Source organism: Oncorhynchus mykiss, chromosome 10, assembly GCF_013265735.2.
Source record: "Oncorhynchus mykiss isolate Arlee chromosome 10, USDA_OmykA_1.1, whole genome shotgun sequence".
NCBI classification, from domain to species: domain Eukaryota; kingdom Metazoa; phylum Chordata; class Actinopteri; order Salmoniformes; family Salmonidae; genus Oncorhynchus; species Oncorhynchus mykiss.
Genome location: NC_048574.1, coordinates 53,308,854 through 53,331,623, shown reverse-complemented (window position 1 = coordinate 53,331,623; position 22,770 = coordinate 53,308,854). Strand labels below are relative to the sequence as shown.

Here is a 22,770-nt window from a genome sequence, read left to right as displayed (position 1 = left end):
TCAAATGGTACCAAGAATATGCATATCCTTGGTTCTGTGCCTGAGCTACAGTCAGTTAGATTTGGGTATGTCTTCAGGCGGAAATTGAAAAAAGTAGAGGGGCTCTAAGAGGTTTAAGCAGACCACCATAGTGCCTGTGCCCAAAAACACTAAGGTAACCTGCCTAAATGACTACCGACCCGTGGCACTCATGTGCCATGAAGTGCTTCGAAAGGCTGGTCATGGCTCACAACATCATCATTATGCAAGAACCCCTAGACCCACTTCAATTTCCATACCACCCCAAAAGATGCACTCTATTGCACTCCACACTGCCCGTTCCCAATGCTATTCATTGACTACAGCCCAGTGTTCAAAACCATGGTGCCCTCAAAGCTCATCAATAAGCTAAGAACCCTAAGACTAAACACCTTCCTCTGCATCTGGATCCTGGACTTCCTGACGGTGGTAAGAGTAGTTAATAACAAATCCGTCATGCAGATCCTCAACACAGGGGCCCCTCAGGGTGCGTGCTTAGTCCCCTCCCGTACACCCTGTTCACTCATGACTGCACAGCCAGGCTAACATGGTCCAAGCACACCAAGACAGTCGTGAATAGGGCACGACAAAACCTATTCACCCTCAGGAGACTGAAAAGATTTGGCATGGGTCCTCAGATCCTCAAAATGTTATACAGCTGCACCATCGAGAGTATGGTTGCGTCACTGCCTGGTATGGCAACTGCTCGGCCTCCGACCGCAAGGCACTACAGAGGGTAGTGCTAATGGCCCAGTACATCACTGGAGACAAGCTTCCTGTCATCCAGGACCTCTACACCAGCCGGTGTCAGAGGAAGGCCCTAAAAATTGTCAATGACTCCAGCCACCCTAGTCCTACACGGTTCTCTCTGCTACCGCATGGCAAGCGGTACCGGAGTGCCAAGTCTAGGTCTAAGAGGCTTCTAAACAGCTTCTACCCCCAAGCCATAAGACTCCTGAACACCTAATCAAATGGCTACCCAGACTACTTGCATTGCCTCCCCCCCTCTGGAACGCTGCTGCTTCTCTCTGTTATTATCTTTGCATAGTCACTTTAATAACTCTACCTACATGTACATTTTACCTCAATTACATCGACACCGGTACCCCTGCGCATTGACTCTATACCGGTACCCCCCTGTATAGTCTAGTATAGTCTATTGTTATTTTACTGCTGCTCTTTAATTACTTGTTACTTTATTTCTTATTCAGATTTTTTTTAAACTGCATTGTTTGTTAGGGGCTCGTAAGTAAGCATTTCACTGTAAGGTCTACACTTTTGTATTCGGAGAATGTGGCTAATTACATTTGATTTCACCCTGGTCACACCCAGGGCAGCATTATCGTATATTTAGCTCAGGTTGCAGAAGAGACAATTGTGTTAGTGTGTGTCATTGTGTGTAAGTGTATATTTGGCTCTGGTAGCAGAAGGACGTGGGCAGACAAAATTGTGATAGTGTGTGTAAGAGTGTGTTGGCATTACTGTATATATTTTGGACTCTGGTGGCATGATTCAGGGAGACTGCATAAATCCAATTCCGACATTAACAGATTAGAGGTGAGATGACAATTAGGCTACTGCACAGTCATGTCACACACACCCGAATGTGTGAGTGCAAGAACCAACCACATACCAGTGGAGGCTGCTGAGGGGAGGACGACTCATAAAAGGCTGGAACGGAGCAAATGGAATGGCATCAAACACATGGAAATCATGTGTTTGATGTGTTGAATGTGTTGAATACCTATACCTATAATACCTATATATATTACCACGAGCCCGTCCTTCCCAATTAAGGTGCCACCAACCTCCTGTGATACCGACCCAATATACATACACACCTGAGTTCTTGTCAGGTTGGTAGTTTCTGGCTGTGTGTGTGTGGTTGGTTCTTATATCCTTGTAGGGAATGCTATTTTAAACTCAGTGGTTAGGTTTAGGGTTAAAATTAGGGTTAGGATTACAATGAGGGTTAGGGGTAAGAGGTTTAGGGTGTGGGTTACAGGTTAGGGTAAATAAAATGTTGAATATAAATTCATTTTATGTCCCCACGAGGATAGAAGAACAAAACGTGCAAGTGTGTGTTTGTGCCTGCGAACATGTGTGTAACCGATCGGGGGGGGGGAATGTGATGGTTAAAATAAAAGGATACTATTTTTGACAATATATCGTATTGTATGGACTATAAAAACTCCAATATTTTTCCTTCATAGCCTGTTCTCCATCTTTTTAAATAATTGTTTTCAGCACTTTTATTTCGATGACTGATCAAAACTTGTTTTCTCTCTTTTGCCCCTGAGCAGCAGACATATGATGAGCAATAAGATTGGAACAACGAATCGCAATAAAAATCACAGCACATATCCTATCGTGAGGTCCCTAGCAATTCCCAGCCCTTACCGTCATGTTGGTGGTTTCTAGCTGGACGTGTGTGGGTACCTGTCATGTTGGTGGTGTCTAGTTGTGGCTCCAGAAGGTTGAAGGAGAGAGTGTGGTTCAGCACGCTGAGGTTTCCACTCTCTTCTTTTCTTGCCCCTCTCTCCCAACTTCTCTCTCTTCCCTCTGTTATCGCTCTTGCTCCACCCTCTCCACTTAATTCACCTCTCTCTCTGGAGAGTCGGAGGACCACTGCTTGAGCGTCTGGTGAAACAAATATAATAATAACTATACTAACAAAAATATAATAACAATAACAATAGAGAAAGCACTTCTCTCAACAAAGACACTGCAGGACTCTACCGTGCAATCATTATACACACTTTTGGGCCGGTGCAAACCATTTGATGTTACATGAGCACATTTGCAAAATTATTTTGGAGCTTAGAAATGGCTAAATAAAAGTGACTGACAAAAAAGATGGCAATGGGGGCTTGTGGATTTGCCTCCATTTACCTTGAAAGTTAATGTTTGATTTGAATATAGTCTCAGATAGACATTCTTGGGAATAGAGAATCAGTGCTTGATCTCTGGCACCGTGTGAAGGTTTGAGAAGCTAGCACTTTCAGAATTGAGTGGTCCAATCAGTGAGTTTAAGCAGAGTGGTTTAAAACATAAAATGTTCCTATTGATTACCTTGTGCCAAGCGAGCAACTTCCTCCACCTCCTGCTCTCTCTGTACCATGTGCGTGTCAGCTGCAGCTCTGTACTGTACTGTAATGTGTGAACTAGATGATGGTTCCTGTAGTAGATGTTGGTTCATCCAGTCTTTGGGCTCGTCCCACAGCGAAGGAAGAGAAGACCCTTCTGCCTGCAAAACAAACACACACAGGTACCTCTGCTGGCTGGCTCAGAAGGCCTTGACCATTGAAAAAAACGGATGATAGCAAATCAACTACACCACAAGCCTAATTCAAGAGTCCCATAAGTATAGTTTTTGGCATGCTACACAGAACCAACATTTGCAGAGGCAGAAAGCAAAAGTGCAAGTCAGTATCTCTGTTAACAGGAGGTGACATAAATTATCTGTGTAGAAACACTGTTTGAGTGTGAGTATATGTACCTGTGTGCTGAGCAGTCTCAGTGCTTCTGTCCAATGGGAGCGTAGTAGACTCTGCAGTCTGCTCACAAGCTCCTCTCTCTGCCCTTCGAGCCTCCTCCTGCTCTCCTCCAACAAAACAGACTGCTGCTTGGAGTGGGCCAGCCTGAGAGAGAGAGACACACACACACACACACAAAATGGGCAGAAACCACTACGAGTGCAAAAACCAACCTGGTGTGATAAACTTTCCGTGTGTGTGTGTTACCTGGTCTGGTAGTCCTGGGTGAGTGCCAGTGTGTGCTGCTGGTGTTGCTGTAACTGGGAGGAAAGTTCTCTCTCATGGCGAGCACTCAGATCCAGCAGCTGATTCCTGAAAACACACGTCAAACACTGTGGAAGTGTGTGGGTTCAAGTTTCAATGTCACATGCACAAGTACAGTGAAATGCCTTTCTTGCAAACTCAAAACCCAACAATCAATAACAATGAAATACTATAAACAACACACGAGAAAGAAGAAGTATGGAGAACACAATAAGTAAGTAAATCAGCGTACTATATACAGGGTCAGTTCCAAAAGCATATTTACAATGTGCAGGGATATTGGAGTGATGGAGGTAGATATGTATAGGGGTAAGGTGACTAGGAAACAGGATATAAGACAACAGAGTAGCAGCAGCTTGTATGTGAGTGGGTGTGCGTGTGTGTAGACACTATTAATGTATGTGCATATTATGTGTGAGTGAACAGATGATGGAGTGAGTATGTAGGGCCCTGTGAGTGCACACAGACAGTGCAAAAACAAAGTTAATTCACATAGTCCATGTAGCTATTTTGTTAGCCATTTATAAGTCTTATTGCTTAGGGATAGAAGCTGTTCAAGAATCTGTTGGTGTCAGACTTGTTGCACCGGTACAGCTTGCTATGCAGAAGCAGAGTCTTTAGCAATTTTCCGGGCCTTCCTTCCACACTGACTGATATAGATGTCCTGGATGACAGGGAGCTCGGCCCCAGTGATGTACTGGGCTGTCCGCACAACCCTCTGTAGCGCCATGTGATCGAGGGCGGTGCTGTTGCCATACCAAGCAGTGATACAGCCAGTCAAGATGCTCTCAATGGTACAGCTGTAGAACTTTTTGAGGATTTGAGGGCCCATGCAAACATTTTCAAACTCCTGAGGGGGACAACGAGGAACTTGAAGTTCTCGACCTGCTCCACTGTCAATGTGGACTACTACGTTTCCTGTAGTCCACGATCAGCTCCTTGGTCTTACTGACGTTAAGGGAGAGGTTGTTGCTCTGGCACCACACTGCCAGGTTACTGACCTCCTCCCTGTAGGCTGACTTGTTGTTGACGGTGATTAGGTCTACCACCGTCGTGTTGTCAGCAAAGTTGATTATGGTGTTAGAGTCGTGCGTGGGAGTACAGGAGGGAGCTCTTTTTTGAGTGTCAGCATAGCAGAGGTGATGTAGCCTACCCTTACCACCACGGGATGGCCCGTCAGGAAGTCCAGGATCCAGTTCCTGAGGGAGGTGTTCAGACCCAGAGTCCTATGCTTGATGAGCTTATTTACAATGACGGCCTACACAGGCCAAACTCGGACGACGCCGGGCCAATTGTGCGTCGCCCTATGTGAGAATGAAAAGCATTCTCACATAGGTATTCCACTTATCTAGGTGGGTGAGGGCAGTGTGTAGAGTGATTGAGTCATCTATGGATCTGTTGGAGCGGTATGCAAATTGGAGTGGGTCTAGGGTGTCTGGGATGGTGGAGTTAATGTGTGCCATAACCAGCCTCTCAAAGCACTTCATGATTACAGAAGTGAGTGCTACATGATGGTGGTCATATTAAAACATGTGGGGATTACAGACTGGGACAAGGAGGTTGAAAATGACCGTGAAAATGCCTGCCAACTGTCCTGCGCATGCTCTGAGAACACACCCTGGAATACCGTCGGGCCCCACGGAATTGTGGGTGTTGCCCTGATTGAAGACCTTTCATGTGGTCCTCGGAGAGCGAGATCACCCAATCCTCTTGGTCGGGGAAGGCCCTCACACCCAGCACAAAGCATGCATAAAATGCATTGAGTTAGTCTGGTAAAGAGGCATCGTTGGGCAGATCACGGTTGGGTCTTCCTTCGTAATCCATAATGGACTGTAGCCCCTGCCACATGTGGTGGACGTCGGAGGCTGTGTAATATGATTCCACTTTGTTCCTATATTGTCCTGCTCGTTTGATGACTCTGCAAAGGTCATAGCAGGACTTCTTGTACTTATTCCTGTCTATGGCCGTAGCCTTAGGGTTGTCTATGATAGCTGTGTGTGGTAGCCCAGTTCTTTAGTTTAGCACCAACATTGGTGTTAATCCAAGGTTTTTGACTGGGGAAGCAGCGAACCCTCACCGTGGGGACTTCGTCGCTGATGCATTTTCTAATAAAGCCTGTAACAGAGGTGGTTAGCTTGTCAATGTTATCGGCACAGTCTCAAAACATATTCCAATCAGCGTTAGCAAAGCAGTCCTGAGGCATAATCTCTGTTTCTGGTGACCATTTATCAATGGAGCAAGTCACGGGTACTTCCTGTTTTAGTTTCTGCTTGTAAACAGTTAGCAGGAGTACAGAGTCATGATCTGATTTTCCAAATGACAGACGAGAGAGGGCCTTGTATGCTTGCTTGTGGGTAAAATAACTGTGGTCTAGGACTTTATCACCCCCTAGTGGCGTTTGTGTTTACCTGTGCTGTTCTTTCAGGGCAATGTGTTCCTGCTGTGAAGCTGACAGTCTCTCAGTCTCCTGTTTCAGCTTTACTTCCAACTGAGAATGCTGGGCTTCAAATCGGGCCTACACACACACACACACACACACACACACACACACACACACACACACACACACACACACACACACACACACTTTGTAAACAAACCCCCAGACCCCCAAATTTGTAAACAACCCCCCAGAGTCATAAGATCTTGTAAACACAGACAAATAGATATGTACCTGTTCCAGAGCCCAGTCCATGCGCTCCGTGTCCCACTCTCTCCGCGCCTCCAGTTTCTCCTCCTCCAGCTGTAGCAGTCCCCCCCTCACTTTGGCCAACTCTCCCCTCACCTCCTCCAACACCTGTCTTACCTCCAACAAATGCTGCTCCTCTCGCTGCTTGCACTCCTTCAAAAAAACACATGCACATACACACACAGGATGGTGTCAAGAAGAATGAACTCCAATTCAAGATGCTTTGAGTTATTTAAAGTTATTTAAAGGACATTGATTCCATTAGGTACACTTCATGCACAATTAAAAAAAACACTTAATACATGGAAATGCTAGTTAGAGACTGCTGTTAGTTGTTAAATAAGAGCTGCTTTCAAGGCTTCCGTTTGCGGCAAACATGTTACTTAGTAACAATTTCAGTTGAATGATTTAAACGGACATTCCAAAATGTTGGACAGGAGAGACAAACCCACCCTTTCCTCTTGTAGTTGATTGGCTAGCTGGACTGTCTGGTCCTCCAGCGATCTTCTCTCATTGGCTGTTTGCTCCTGGAGGCAGGTCAGAGCAGTCTGGGCTTCCTGGGCATGTAGATGCAGCCCGTCACGCTCCACACACAAGAGCTCACACTCACGCCTACAATCACACAGAGACCCTTCCAACTCCACCAACCGCAGCTCCTACACACACACACACACACACACACACACACAGACACACAGACACACAGACACACAGAGAGATAGGTGTAAATGATAGTTCGAGAGAATGTGACTGTGTGTGTGAGTTACTCACCAGCTGTCTGTTGGTTCTCTGTAGTTCCTCAGTGCGTTTCTGCTCTTGCTCCAGGGCCTCGGCAACCTGAGCCAGAGACTGCTCTAATTGACCAAGGGTCTGGAAAACACACATGCACGCACACACTCGTAGTGACATTTGTGAATCCTATGTATATGTGATGATAACAACAGCCAATGACAGTCGCGCCACTTGGTTTGGTATAAAGATGTGGGATGGTGGTGTGGAAATGTAACCACTGTCAAATTCAAACAGAGCTATGGATGCAAGGCAGCAACTTGTTAAATCTTTGTAAGCACATAAATACTGTGTTTGTGCTACCTCTTGCTGCTTTGTATGTCGTCTCTCCGCCAGCTCCTTCTCTTGCTGTAGTCTCTTCACTCCCTCACTCTTCTCCTGCTCATGTTTCCTCCAGCCTTCAACCACCTTAGCCAGGGTCTGATAGATAGACACACACAGGTTATTAGTAATATATGGTGACAGCTTCACCTTGGTATCTGATATTTTCACCATATACAGTATGAGTGAAAAGTTTGGACACACCTACTCATTTGTATTTATTGGGGATCCCCATTAGCTGCTGCCTATTCTTCCTGGGGTCCAAACACACCAAAGCACCCACATTACATATAAAACAAAATATAAAACAGTGAACTATGTTTGTACTGAATGAGCTAAAGATAAAACCCTACACCACCGCATATCCACAACAGAACATTTTCAATACCACCATACAACATCAATGTGTGCGTAAGCATGTTTTTGTACCTGTGTCTCTCATTCAAGGGTATTTCTTTATTTGTACTATTTTCTACATTGAAGAATAATAGTGAAGACATCAAAATTATTAAATAACAAACATGGAATCACGTAGCAACCAGAAAAGTGTTAAACAAATCAAAATATGTTAAAAGTTAATTTGTGGAATTTCTTTCCTTAATGCATTTGAGCCATCAGTTGTGTTGTGACAAGGGAGGGGTGGTATATAGAAGATTTGGTAAAAGACCAAGTCCATATTATGGCAAGAACAGCTCAAATCAGCAAAGAGAAACGACAGTCCATCATTACTTTAAAACATGAAGGTCAGTCAAAACGGAAAATGTCAGTAACTTTTAAAGTTTATTCAAGTGCAGACGCAAAAACCATCAAGCGCTAGGATTAAACTGGCTCTCATGAAGACCACCACAGGAAAGGAAGACCCAGAGTTAGACCCAGAGTTACCTCTGTTGCAGAGGATAAGTTCATTAGAGTTAACTGCACCTCAGATTGCAGCCCGTCACAGAGTTCAAGTAACAGACACATCTCAACATCGACTGTTCAGAGAAGACTGCGAGAATCAATGGATATTAAACGGGTGAAAATCTGTCCTTTGGTCTGATGAGTCTAATTAGTAGATTTCTGGTTCCAACCGCCATGTCTTTGTGAGATGCAGAGTAAGTGGACAGATGATCTCTGCATGTGTGGTTCTCACGTGAAGCATGGAGGTGGTGTGATGGTACTTTTCTGGTGACACCATCTGTGATTTATTATATTTATTTAGGCAAACTTAACCAGCATGGCTACCACAGCGATACACCATCCCATCTGGTGTGCACTTAGTGGGACTACCATTTGTTGTTCAACAGGACAATGACCCAAAACACACCTCCAGGCTGTGTAAGCGCTATTTGACCAAGAAGGAGAGTGATGGAGTGCTGCATCAGATGACCTGGCCTTCACAATCACCCGACCTCAACCCAATTGAAATTACTTGGGATGAGTTGGACCGCAGAGTGAAGGAAAAGCAGCCAACAAGTGCTCAGCATATGTGGGAACTCCTTCAAGACTGTTGGAAAAACATTTCAGTTGAAGCTGGTTGAGCGAATGCCAAGAGTGTGCAAAGTTGTCATCAAGGCAAAGGGTGGGTATTTTGAAGAACCGAAAATCTCAAATATATTTTGATTTGTTTAACACTATTTTGGTTACTACATGATTCCATGTGTTATTTCACAGTTTAGATGTCTTCAATATTATTCTACAATGTAGAAAATAGTACAAATAAAGAAACATTCTTGAAAGAGTAGGTGTGTCCAAACTTTTGACAGGTACTGTAGATAACACCCATCCTAAAGATTTGCATGTGTGTGGGAGAGAGCTAGAGAGAGAGAAACAGAGAGAGAGCAAGAGTGTGTATGAGTGTAAGGTGTGTCCACACCTTATCCAGCTGCTCGATCATGACGTCCTTCTTCCGGTCAGCTGACAAAGCGAGAGCCAATCTTTGCTGCAGCTCCAGAGCCTTACTCTGCAAAACCAGTACGTGCCGCTCACACTGCTAGAGACACACTTAACGTCACAAACCTGCAGCCCCTGCACGTCACACTGCTCCTGACTAGGGTTGTCCCGATACCAATATTGGGATAGTGGTACCGTGACAACCCTACTACAGACGCACAGTTACACACCAGGCAGCACCTGCCCCACACACACACATCTGCCCCTCATACTGGCACATAGAGAGGGGTTAGACACCAGGCTAAAGCAGGGCTGATCCTCAGGAATTGGAAGGTATTGGGGGCCAAAGATCATATCAGGATCAGTGATCATGTGTTTACCTTGCGGCTGGTCCTCTCCCTGTCTAGGCTCTCCCTAAGGACAGTGGCTTCCGGGGAGGAGAAGACACCATCAGAACGCAGACGAGAAGAATAACGCGGGAACAACTCCTCTAAACCTCCTACCCCACCACTGGAGAAGAGAATAAGAAAAGTGCAATTTGTTTTACATTTAGACAAATACGTACCGACTACATAGCTATTATAGAGAACACAAAAACGTATCAAAAAACTAAAATAGAGAAGGTGTATAGTGTTACCCAAGTAGCTGTGAGGTGCTGTCACTGTTAAATGACTGGTTGGGACTCTCTGTAACACTGCTGCCTCCTGCAGGACAATAAGAGGGAATACCATATTGGCAAAGTTTGTGTGTGTGTGTTTGTGAGAGTGGCGTGTCTGTCTGTCTGTCTCCTTTTTCTTCAGTGTGTGTAATCCATTCCCTGAATCCCAAATACAAATCAGCTCCTACCCCCTAGGCACAGATCTAAGAGGATTGGATAGGTGTAAGCAATATGGTGGTGGTTCCACCTAGGGTTGGGTGATGTCAACCTCTGTCCTATCGTGATTATGTTCCCATAAAACATTGTTATATACGATGCGATCACCCCCCAAAAAGTGTGCTAAAACTACAGTTGTGCTATAACGCAAAAAAATATGCAACTGGACGTATCATGGCGAAAGATAACGTTGTTGAAAGCCTGAGCAGAGGCTAAATGCAGGCAATGGCAAATATTTTCTAATATTCCTTTCTTGTGGAGGAGCAGAAAAGGTTTGTGTGTGGCGCACACATGATGCAGCAGTGACCGACGAGGAACGGGCTGTCTTATCATAGTGAGCTAGGTTATAGGCCTACAGGCTGGGTAGAAGCGGTCTATAGTCGTCAGAACTGGATAATAATATTGTTTGTTCCATCTTTCATAAAGCTTTGTTCCATCTTTCATAAAGCTGTGATTGAGAATACACTACGCCTAGTCTATGAACTTTCATTCTTGTTATTTTTGAAAGCCACAACTTTAGGACATCTTCGTAGGTTAGAATATTTGGGAAATAAGCTAGTATTGATAAGTTAAAGTTATCTTAAAGCTTTTATGATAGTCGGAGAACAGCTTCAGGATATCTCGCAGGTCCCATGAAATTGAATTTAAGACGAGACCTTTTTAATGCCACTTAATGCAATTTAATAAAAATGATCAGGCCTGCGTGTGCCACACAACTGTCTATATTCCTTTCTAGAAAGAAGCCCATGTTGGCAAAAAGTAGTATTTTTAGGGCTGGCTCGTTCCCCAAAGGCTACAGCCTACATGGCTCATATCAGGCAGGTGTGCTATTTTAGCAATGAACAATCTCCTATAGCCTGTTGTAGCATAGTGGCTAGACTATAAGTGGCTGAAGCATGGGGTTTCCCAATGACTAATCATTCACTAGATAAACTAAGTGGTCAAAATGTTTCCTTTGATACCAATATCAGCTTAGAATGATAATACCACTATGTAAAAAATGCCTTAAAGTCAAATATACAGCACTGTTACTGTATAAAACATGGTCAGAACCCTATCCGGAGAGCTAGGGTTCTGGGTGTGCAGCCTTTTGATCCAGCACTGCTCAAACACACCTGAGTCAGCTTGACAAGTTCCTGTTGAGCATTTGATTTGTTGAAGTGGGTATATAAAAGAGTAGGGCTGGAACAAAAGTCTACACAACCAGTAACTCTCTTGGAGGTATTATGCTATAACATTAGAACATTGGCCTACAACTAAAAAATAATTCTCATTCACTGAATTTCGTATCAATGGCTATACTTTTAAGCAAAGTAGCTAAGCGCGAGGACTCTAGAATGACTTTTTCCAGTGCCAAGTAAGACATGGAAGTAGTTAGCTATTTCATCTAACATCTTCAGGGAAAGCATGACCGATATTTTGATTTGCAACATGTCAAAATAGGATCCAGAATAATATATTTTTGGGGTCTTCAGATTCGTTTGCCTGCATTTTGTTTTTTTATATTGGCCTAGGCTTTGCATATATGCTACATAATTTACCACCTGAATAAGTGGGAACTCATAAAACCATTACAGTGCCTTCAGAAAGTATTCCCTTTACTTTTTCCAAATGTTGTTGTGCTACAGCCTGAATTTAAAATGGATTGCGATTTTTTTGTCATTAACATTATGGGGTAGGCCAAAGTGGAACGTTTTTCCGTTTAAAAAAAACACATTTTTTACTAATTAATTAAAAATGAAAAGCTGAAATCCCCATTTATTTTTAAAGGTCTCTCAGACCTCTGTGAATTTTAAACACAAATTCAACTACAAAGGCCAAGGAGGTTTTCCAATGCCTCACAAAGGGCACCTATTGGTAGATGGGTAAAAATAAATAAAAAAGCAGCATTGAATATCCCGCTCAAGGATTTCACCATGAGACCAATGGTGACTTTACAGAGAGTTAGAGTTTAATGGCTGTGATAAGATCAAATGGATAAACAACATTGTAGTAACTCCACAATACTAACCTAATTGACAGAGTGAAAAGGAAACTTGTACAGATTATTTGTGAGGGGGTTCTCAAAAACATGCATCCTGTTTGCAACAAGGCACACTAAAGTGATACTGCAAAAAAAAGTGGCAGAAGAGTGGAGGCTAGGTCGGGAAGCGCTTCGGTGGAGAGGCCCTATAACTAGCCAGAGGCCTACTTCAAACAGGCCGAAAAGTTTATAAAAAAAATTTAAAAAAGTAAACTTACATGAAAAACAGAAGAATAACTAACAAATAAAAGTTAACGAGTAAACACTGTTGCTAAACAGGTAACAAGGAGAAGCAGCAGTCTAGCACAATGCTAGCACATACTCTCGCACAAAAATGATGTCGTGTTGTCGTCTATCAAATTGTTTAGGCTACCTTGCTCTCTCCTCTGGCAACCACCCGACTAGCACTGGCACACAAAGAGGCATCTTGAAAGTGTGCCTGGAGTATTTTTTGTATATTTTTTCCTCTTTTTTTGCCAGTGGAAACAAACAAAAGTTGCAGCACAATATAACGGAAAAACTTCAGTCACCACTGCCGCATTTAAGACCTTTGAAAACTGAATTTAATACATTTTAAGATTTAAGGCCTTTAAACTCATTTAAAAGTGTTTAAGATCCCATGGACCCCAAGGTTATTCGCCATTTGGATTTCAACCTTGCATGTAGGGGTTTTCCCAGCCCGCATGGATTTCTTTCTTAATAAGCTTACCCCTTGTGTAGTGTTCATGCTGTTATTCACCCAATGTTCGCAGCTGTAGCCAGTCACCAGCTTGTCTAAATGGTCCACCCACCTTTTGTGGCATTATAATCCATTGTGATTTTTTTTTTCTTTTTCAGGGCACTCATGAGTACCACATTACTCCTTTCTTTGGCACGTAAGACACGTCGGCCGAGCTTCCCTCTGTCCCAATCTGGGTTCAACGCCATATAGTGTGGCTCATTCCCCGGGAATGACAATATTTCTCCTCCTGCAGGCTGCTGATGAGCTGGTTGCTGACGGGCTGGTCCTGGGGCTGGCTGAGGGTCAATCTCATCCTATTCTTTCAACTCACTGTCAGACTCCGAATTGACAGACACATGAAAATTCTTAATCTTCCAAAGTGGAAGACACTCCGCTCTCTACAAAAATAATTTCTAAGGCCCTCTGAGCAGAGATCATTTTTGCCATACTGATTGATTGTGGTAAGGAGTCACACATGCAAAGCTATTTATTTTTTGTGCTCCTCCCCTAATTTGCATAATAAGGGAAAGTACTTTATTTTGATAAATTCAGTTTTGTAATAAAATTGTGCAGGTTCCTGCAAGACATTGTGTAGCTTCACATACTACAAAAAGGTAAAAAGTGTGAGAAAAGAGGAAGACAGACAGCGCCAAGAACCTGTTGAAACAGCAGGCCCAGGGATGAGGAAAACAGAGTGAAGGCACACAGCAAACCTACTTGTTTTCACCTAGCTAATTTTACCAACATCGGACACCCCCTAACTTCGGACACTCTTTAGCGGTTGAAGGATTAAAATCACCTCAAGCTCAACATAAAAAATGTTCAACTCCTGACATTTAATTCTAGTTCAAATGCCATGTCTTAGGTCAGTTAGGATCACCGCTTTATTTTAAGAATGTGAAATGTCAGAATAATAGAGAATGATTTATTTAATCTTTATTTCTTTCATCACATTCCCAGTGGGTCAGAAGTTTACATACCAAATACTAATTGAGTGTAGCATAACCTTTCAATTGTTTAACTTGGGTCAAATGTTTCCGGTAGCCTTCCACAAGCTTTCCACAATAAAATGGGTGAATTTTGGCCCATTCCTCCTGACAGAGCTGGTGTAACTGAATCAGGTTTGTAGGCCTCCTTGCTCGCACACACTTTTTCAGTTCTGCCCACACATTTTCTATAGGATTGAGGTCAAGGCTTTGTGATGCCCACTCCAATACCTTGACTTGGTTGTCCTTAAGCCATTTTTCCACAACTTTGGAAGTATTCTGCTTCCAATACATCCACATAATTTCCCTTCCTCATGATGCCATCTATTATGTGAAGTGAACCAGTCCCTCCTGCAGTAAAGCACCCCCACAACATGATGCTGCCACCACCGTGCTTCACAGTTGGGATGGTGTTCTTCGGCTTGCAAGCCTCCCCCTTTTTCCTCCAAACATAACAATGGTCATTATGGCCAAACAGTTCTATTCTTGTTTCATCAGACCAGAGGACATTTCCCCAAAAAGTATGATCTTTGTCCCCATGTGCACTTGCACACCATAGTCTGGCTTTTTTATAGTGGTTTTGGAGCAGTGGCTTCTTCCTTGCTGAGCAGCCTTTCAGGTTATGTCGATATAGGACTTGTTTTACTGTGGAATTATCAAATCAAATGTCTTTATAAAGCCCTTCTTACATCAGTTGATATCTCAAAGTGCTTTACAGAAACGCAGCCTAAAACCCCAAACAGCAAGCAATGCAGGTGTATAACTTTTGTACCCGTTTCCTCCAGCATCTACACAAGGTCCTTTGCTGTTGTTCTGGGATTGATTTGCACTTCTCGCACCAAAGTACGTTCATCTCTAGGAGACAGAGCGCGTCTCCTCCCTGAGCGTTATGACGGCTGCGTTGTCCCATGGTGTTTATACTTGCGTACTATTGTTTGCACAGATGAACGTGGTCCCTTCAGGTTGAGTTTGAAGGTAGGCCTTGAAATACATCCACAGGTACACCTCCAATTGACTCAAATGATGTCAATTAGCCTATCAGAAGCTTCTAAAGCCATGACATCATTTTCTGGAATTTTACAAGCTGTTTAAAGGCACAGTCAACTTAGTGTATATAAATTCTGACCCACTGGAATTGTGATACAGTGAATTATAAGTGAAATCATCTTTCTGTAAAGATGAAAAATTAAACTATAGTTTAACAAGAAATTTGTGGAGTGGTTGAAAAACAAGTTTTAATAACCAAGTGCATGTAAACTTCCGACTTCAACTGTATATGAATGGTTAATGAGTAATAGGCCTGTGGAAATATTGAAAAATGTATTATGACTTATCAATGACAGTTGCACTTCTGATTATACTATTTACATAATTAAATGAATACTTTGCTTGTGACTGACAGGTAACAAAATATAGAACGTCAAAGTGGAACTCCATTGTGGCCTTGTTTTCCGTAATTTTTTTTGCAAGAGGTAGATCTTGGTTTACATTTGGACTTGGCATGTGATCTTAGGCTTGAAAAAGTTGGTGACCACTGGGCTATAGCAAATAGGAATAGGCAAATTAGAATGTCACTTGTCCTGCGATACTTTTTACTCCACGGCACCAGTCAAGTTCAAATACGCTAAACCATCGTCGATCACATGTCGTCGCCATAGACGATGGCTGTCAATCATCGTCAATAGATAATGCCTTCATAATATCGCCCAACCCTAGTTTCACCTCCATCATGCCCTCTGACAAGTCAGGTGGATTTTTTTATATATATATTTTTTTTACATATTGTGGACATCCATCCATTCCTCTATGATCTGTGCCTATGGGGGGGGGGGTACAGGCTATGGGTTGGTTTGGGATAGAAGGAGAGTCTCCAGGGTCTCACCCTCTGTCTCCAATGTGGGTGTGCTTCTCAGCATGGTTTGAAGGTGAGCTCTGACATTCTCCATGTCCTGGATATGTCTCATGCCATTCTGCAACCAACACACCAACATGAAGTCACACACACAATCGCACACATACAACAAACACGTGTCGGATGTAAGGGGTTAGTTACAGTGAGTCTGCTGCTGTAGTCCACACTGGTGTTGAGATTATCACCCATCTCCTCTACCAACACCCTATCTTCCTCCCCCTCCTCCTCCTGTCTCCCCCCGGGGGAGAGGGTGTGAAGGTTCAGGGGGGATCTAGCCATACCCCCTTCCTCCCCCCCCAGCTGAGGAGAAAACTGAAATGACACCTGTCTGGAGACACACAGAGATAGTTAGAGTGAGACATGACACTGTCCATCAACCAGTCTGTCTATTTGCATGTTGAGTTGGGTTCAGTCTTATTTCTTGACAAGAGGGGGGTGAGGTTGTTTCTGGGAGCATAGGGATTGTTTCTGGACAGGGCCAGGGTTACCTGTGAGTGTGGCCTGGTGATGGTTGACCTTTGGCCTGGAGATCTCGGGTGAGTTGCAGCGAGGAGTAGAGGCGGGCTGTGACCTCACAAGACTCATCCCATGGGGAACGGTGCGAGGAAGGCCAGGAGCGGATCAGAGAGGGGGAGGGGGGGGCTTGTTTAGAAAGGGAAGCAGTGAGGATAGAAATGGGGGGAGGAGAGGTGGGGGCTGATATATGCAAAGGTTCTTTGTCACTTAGTAGTTCTTCACACCTGGTTGATGCCATCCCTGAACAGAGTAAACAGTCAGTGTAGAAAATACTGAATCAGTCAGAGTTTCTGTACAATCACCAACCACATGAGCTAGTTACAGTTGAGCTAGTTACCTATGTTCACAAATAATAACTTTCGCAGTGAACTCGTTCGTCAGCTAACGTTACTTAGCTAGCAAACTAACCAACGTTAACTGTTGCAGTACATTTGATTGTTCTAAAAAAGTTCCTATTTAATTCGCTAGTTAATTAGCAACAAAATAAACCAAAACATTAACCAACTTAGTGAGCAAATAACACAGAGGTAATGTTAGTCAACTAACGTTAACTAGGCAATTTTGATGCCGTTTGTTTGTTGTGGCAACGTCGGTAGTCCAGCAACAGGAAAGTGACTAACCCTAAGATTTGGCTGTATAAAGTTATGACGACAGCTAGCAATATATGGGAGACCAACAAGTGAGACATTACTAGCTAACTAGCTTCACATTTTCAAATCAAGCTAGCGTACTGTAGATTATAGTGACGCATAACGGTAAAACAAGCTCAGCTAGCTAACAAGCGACATTAGTTTAGTATTACTCTGGTTAGGCTAACAAACACACAATCCCACCCTACCTATCGGTTGAGAGTGGCTGTGTACGTACCCGCTACAATTGGAAAACTCCCGGGCGCGAAAAGGTAGTGGATAGCTAACTACTGTACCGAGCTATCCTTCAGTGGTAGCTTCTAGCTAACGTTACCAGGAGGCTATCAACATCTAGTCAGTATATTGATGCTCTTTGGTACAGTACTAACGTTAGCTAACGGGAAGAAGAAGAATAAAAAAAACTCCCGGGGCCTGATTTTAAAAAACAATAATAAAAAAAATAGCGCTTGGTTGTGTTAACTAACGGCACTTCGCTTGTTTAAGATACGACACGTCCGGTATTGAAGTCCACACACCAGTCGTTTCCTTCTTCTTCTCTGGTATAATAATGGCGTTCGAATGTGCATGCCGCCACCTACTGCGCATGTTGAAAATATCCCAAAAACTGAAAATATTTGTGGTGGTTGGGGAACCTTCATACAAACAGTTGTGTAAAGTACTCAAGTAAAAATAATTTCAAGTACTACTTAATAGTGGCGGAACTAGAGTTTTATACATGGGGTGGCCAGGGGGTGTCCAAGGCTACTTCGGGGGTCCAAATGTTGGTTATGTTTCCACTTGCCTCTAAAGAAAGGTGTATTTAAAGCATTCTTATTGGTTGGTTCAACTGATTTATTTCACCTTTATTTAACCAGGTAGGCAAGTTGAGAACAAGTTCTCATTTACAATTGCGACCGGGCCAAGATAAAGCAAAGCAGTTCGACACATACAACAACACAGAGTTACACATGGAGTAAAACAAACATACAGTCAATAATACAGTAGAAACAAGTCTATATACGATGTGAGCAAATGAGGTGAGATAAGGGAGGTAAAGGCAAAAAAAGGCCATTGTGGCAAAGTAAATACAATATAGCAAGTAAAACACTGGAATGGTTGATTTGCAGTGGAAGAATGTGCAAAGTAGAAATAAAAATAATGGGGTGCAAAGGAGCAAAATAAATAAATAAATAAAATAAATACAGTAGGGAAAGAGGTAGTTGTTTGGGCTAAATTATAGATGGGCTATGTACAGGTGCAGTAATCTGTGAGCTGCTCTGACAGCTGGTGCTTAAAGCTAGTGAGGGAGATAAGTGTTTCCAGTTTCAGAGATTTTTGTAGTTCGTTCCAGTCATTGGCAGTAGAGAACTGGAAGGAGAGGCGGCCAAAGAAAGAATTGGTTTTGGGGGTGACCAGAGAGATGTACCTGCTGGAGCGTGTGCTACAGGTGGGTGATGCTATGGTGACCACTCTCAGAGGGAGTTGTGCGCAAAAGAGAAAGGTGGCCATTTTTACTCCCAGTCCTAGTGAAAAGCCAACTGTCCTGGTTGATATATTATCGAATAGATATTTGAAAAACACCCTGAGGATTGATTATAAAAAATGTTTGACATGTTTCTGTGGACATTATGGATATAATTTGGAATTTTTGTCTGTGTTGTCATGACCGGTTTTTCCGGTGGATTCCTTGGCATAACGCACCAAACGAACTGAGGTATTTGGATATAAAAAATATCTTTATGGAACAAAAGGAACATTTGTTGTCTAACTGGGAGTCTCGTGAGTGAAAACATCCGAAGATCATCAAAGGTAAACTATTAATTTGATTGCTTTTCTGATTTTCGTGACCAAGTTACCTGATGCTAAGTGTACTTATTGTTTTGTCAAGCGATCGATAAACTTACATAAACGCTTGTATTGCTTTCACTGTAAAGCATAATTTAAAATCTGAGACAACAGGTGGATTAACAAAAGGCTAAGCTGTGTTTTTCAACATTGCACTTGTGATTTCATGAATATTAATATTTTCTAGTAATATTATTTGACAGTGGCGCTATGCTATTCAGCGTTGCTGATGACAATTACACCGGATCCGGGATGGGTGGTTCAGAGAGGTTAACATGCATGATACCAAGGCTATTACGGTTACAGAAGTCATCAAAAGAGAGTGCCTGGGGAATAGGAGTGGAGCTAGGCACTGCAGGGCCTGGATTCACCTCTACATCACCAGAGGAAAAGAGGAGGAGTAGGATAAGGGTACTGCTAAAAGCAATGAGAATTTGTTGTCTAGAACGTCTGGAACAGAGAGTAAAAGGAGGTTTCTGGGGGTGATGAAATAGCTTCATGGTATAATGTACAGACAAAGGTATGGTAGGATGTGAATACAGTGGAGGTAAACCTAGGTATTGAGTGATGATGAAAGAGATTTTGTCTCTAGAAACATAATTGAAACCAGAAGATGTCATCGCATGTGTGGGTGGTGGAACTAATAGGTTGGATAAGGTATAGTGAGCAGGACTAGAGGCTCTACAGTGAAATAAGCCAATAAACACTAACCAGAACAGCAATGGACAAGGCATATTGACATTATTAAGGAGAGACATGCTTAGTTGAGTGATCAAAAGTGTCCAGTGAGTAGTGAGGTTGGTTGGGCTCACGGCGATTCAGACAGCTAGCCGGGCCATCGGTAGCAAGCTAGCATAGGATGGGGGTCTGTTTTTAGCCACCTCGTGCGTTTCTGTCAGTAGGATTATTGGGGTTCCGTGTGGTAGAGGGGATCAATCCAATTCGCAAAAAAAAATAGATATAGTTATAGAGGCCCAAGAAAAAAAATTGTCCTATAGATCTATTCAGATAGCAGCCGATAAGACATCTAACGATTAGCGGGCCGCAGATGAGCGTTCAGGTAACGTCGCGACGGAGGAGCCAGCTGGATAACTCCCTCGGGCAGATAACGTTGGTAGTCCAGTTGTGAAGGCCCGGTGGGGCTCCGCGTTGGCAGTAAAACAGGTCCGGATAGGTAATTGTAGCCCAGGAGTGGCTGATGGAACTCTTCAGCTGGCTAGCTCCGGAATAATTTATGTTTGCTCCGGGATCGACATAAGCCGATAGTTACACGGATAGCAGCTAGCTAGCTGCGAGATCCAGGTATAAATGATGACAATAAGGCGTGTTGTGATTGGCCCCGCATGCAGATAGGGGGAGATCGCGAACGTCTCCCCAGTATGAAAATGTGATGCAAGGGCTTTTACCATCGACAGCCATCAACATTGTTAAGCCCTGCACAACTAACGTGCTGTTTCATATTTAACAACATAAATAAATAATGCTTAACTGGGACCACTGGCTGGGGTGATTTATTTGGACAAAACACAACGCAAGGAGAGTACGATTTACATCTGTTAGACATAGACCATGACAGAAAATGTATGCAAATCTAACCTGGCATCTAAAGAGCATGAATGAATCCTATGATTGGTGATTAGAGATAGAATTGATAATTGTCAGTGTCTCTAGCTTGGACCTGCAGCTCAATTTCTTTCTCTCGCACGCACGCACGCACGCACGCACTCACACACACACACACACACACACACACACACACACACACACACACACACACACACACACACACACACACACAGGGTCACTCTGTTTTCATGAATATATAATCTGGGTCTTCTAAGTGTTGAACATCCAGAAAATAAAGCTCAAGCACCAAGTAGATAAGATAGCATGTGTGTGTTACATAAATTGCATAGTTTATTTACAAAAAATGATATTGACAAAAAAACATACTGCAATTTGACATACCAGGTATGAAGCAGAAATGGGCTTGAAAAATAAAAATAATTTTGATGCCCATCAATATTACAAACTTACTGTATCATATTTACGCTCCTATATATTATGTTAACTAATAACAAAGAAAAGTTTTGGAATTGGCCTAATCAAAACCAAATTAAATCTGTGGATTTATCATTTTAGAATGTCAGTGTACTAGTTAGTACACAGTGCAGGTTTTAATCATGACCAGAGGGACTGCCTAAGTGCCAAATTATCCTAGGTAGATTTAAAACAGCATAATTCTGTGGTTCTAGTGAGAACTGGCAAAATGTTTCACAAACTCCTCCATGTTGAGGGAGCGTGCCCTCCTTGACTCAACACTAAGAATTCCCTGGTGACTTAACCTGTCATCAACCATCGTTGTCCTAAGGTGGGTTTTAATCAGTTTTAAAGCTGAGAACTTTCTCTCGCAAGAAGCATTGCTGACTGGTGTAAACAACAGAAATCTTACAAAGTCGAAATAGCTCATGGAAGTCCTCTTTACAAGGTTCTAGAAACACAACAAAGTCAGGGAGAGTAGACGGTCTGTCTCTTCCACTTATCTCTCTCCTATTAAGAAGCTGCTTGGTTTGATGAACCTCATATTTGAGGTCCTCTAAATCTGACTCGAAGGTCTGGGCAAAGGCAAACAGAGGCGCTTCATTCAAGAATGTTGTACTCTTTGTGTTGAGAGACTGGATCCCGCAATTATTCTTTGAAAAAAATGCCTTTGCAGCTCAGCTGTGAGACTGTCACGCACCTGATAAATAATAACTCTTTGGAAGCTCACCATCACTTTGGTCACTATTTTTCTGTCCTACAGTGCTCATCATCAATGAGTCGTGAAGTCTTAAGCTTCTTTTAGGCTGTCATACATACTGTTTGTACACAAATCAAATCAAATCAAATCAAATGTATTTATATAGCCCTTCGTACATCAGCTGATATCTCAAAGTGCTGTACAGAAACCCAGCCTAAAACCCCAAACAGCAAGCAATGCAGGTGTAGAAGCACGGTGGCTAGGAAAAACTCCCTAAAAAAGGCCAAAACCTAGGCAGAAACCCAGAGAGGAACCAGGCTATGAGGGGTGGCCAGTCCTCTTCTGGCTGTGCCGGGTGGAGATTATAACAGAACATGGCCGAGATTTTCAAACGTTCATAGATGACCAGCAGGGTCAAATAATAATAATCACAGTAGTTGTAGAGGATGCAACAGGACAGCACCTCAAGAGTAAATCTGAACTGTTTAAGGTTCCATAGCCACAGGCAGAACAGTTGAAACTGGAACAGCAGCAGGGCCAGGTGGACTGGGGACAGCAAGGAGTCATCATGCCAAGTAGTCCTGACGCATGGTCCTAGGGCTTAGGTCCTCCGAGAGAGAGAAAGAGAGAATTAGAGAGAGCATACTTAAATTCACACAGGACACCAGAAAAGACAGAAGTACTCCAGATATAACAAACTGACCCTATTCCCCCAACACATAAACTACTGCCGTATAAATACTGGAGGCTGAGACAGGAGGGGTCAGGAGACACTGTGGCCTAATCCGAGACCCCCGGACAGGGCCAAACAGGAAGGATATAACCCCACCCACTTTGCCAAAGCTCTACACAATATTGTGCTGCTGATGCCAGGTGCCATAGCAGTCTCTTTCTGCTGTAAAGTGAGTATCAACAGGTATAATACACAGATATATATGAATATATTATTATAGACCTGCTAGATCTACTGTCTCTTTTATATTATGACATTTCAGCTAGGTCTACTGTCTCTATAATATGATAGACCAGATAGAT

General features: G+C 43.1%; 1 protein-coding gene across 5 annotated transcripts in view; it reads right to left on the bottom strand.

Moving 5' to 3' along the window:
* Positions 1-17,694, bottom strand: part of cntrob (centrobin, centrosomal BRCA2 interacting protein) — a 40,281-nt gene extending 22,587 nt beyond the window's left edge. For 2 of the 5 annotated variants that reach the window (XR_005034177.1, XM_036933366.1), the window contains exons 1-16: positions 17,389-17,694; positions 16,494-16,761; positions 16,147-16,333; positions 15,976-16,063; positions 10,127-10,193; positions 9,870-9,999; positions 9,473-9,589; positions 7,600-7,716; positions 7,279-7,377; positions 6,960-7,163; positions 6,493-6,660; positions 6,227-6,333; positions 3,762-3,866; positions 3,518-3,659; positions 3,091-3,265; positions 2,458-2,658 (exon numbers count right to left, since the gene is read on the bottom strand). Coding sequence is in view for 4 of the 5 variants with exons in the window: in XM_036933366.1 (XP_036789261.1) it covers positions 2,458-2,658; positions 3,091-3,265; positions 3,518-3,659; positions 3,762-3,866; positions 6,227-6,333; positions 6,493-6,660; positions 6,960-7,163; positions 7,279-7,377; positions 7,600-7,716; positions 9,473-9,589; positions 9,870-9,999; positions 10,127-10,193; positions 15,976-16,063; positions 16,147-16,333; positions 16,494-16,759 (2,173 nt within the window). In the remaining variant the exon portion in view is untranslated. The remainder of the gene's footprint in view (positions 1-2,457; positions 2,659-3,090; positions 3,266-3,517; positions 3,660-3,761; positions 3,867-6,226; positions 6,334-6,492; positions 6,661-6,959; positions 7,164-7,278; positions 7,378-7,599; positions 7,717-9,472; positions 9,590-9,869; positions 10,000-10,126; positions 10,194-15,975; positions 16,064-16,146; positions 16,334-16,493; positions 16,762-17,388) is intronic. The other 3 variants (XM_036933364.1, XM_036933367.1, XM_036933365.1) reach the window with 2 other exon arrangements.
* Positions 17,695-22,770: the final 5,076 nt, after the last annotated feature.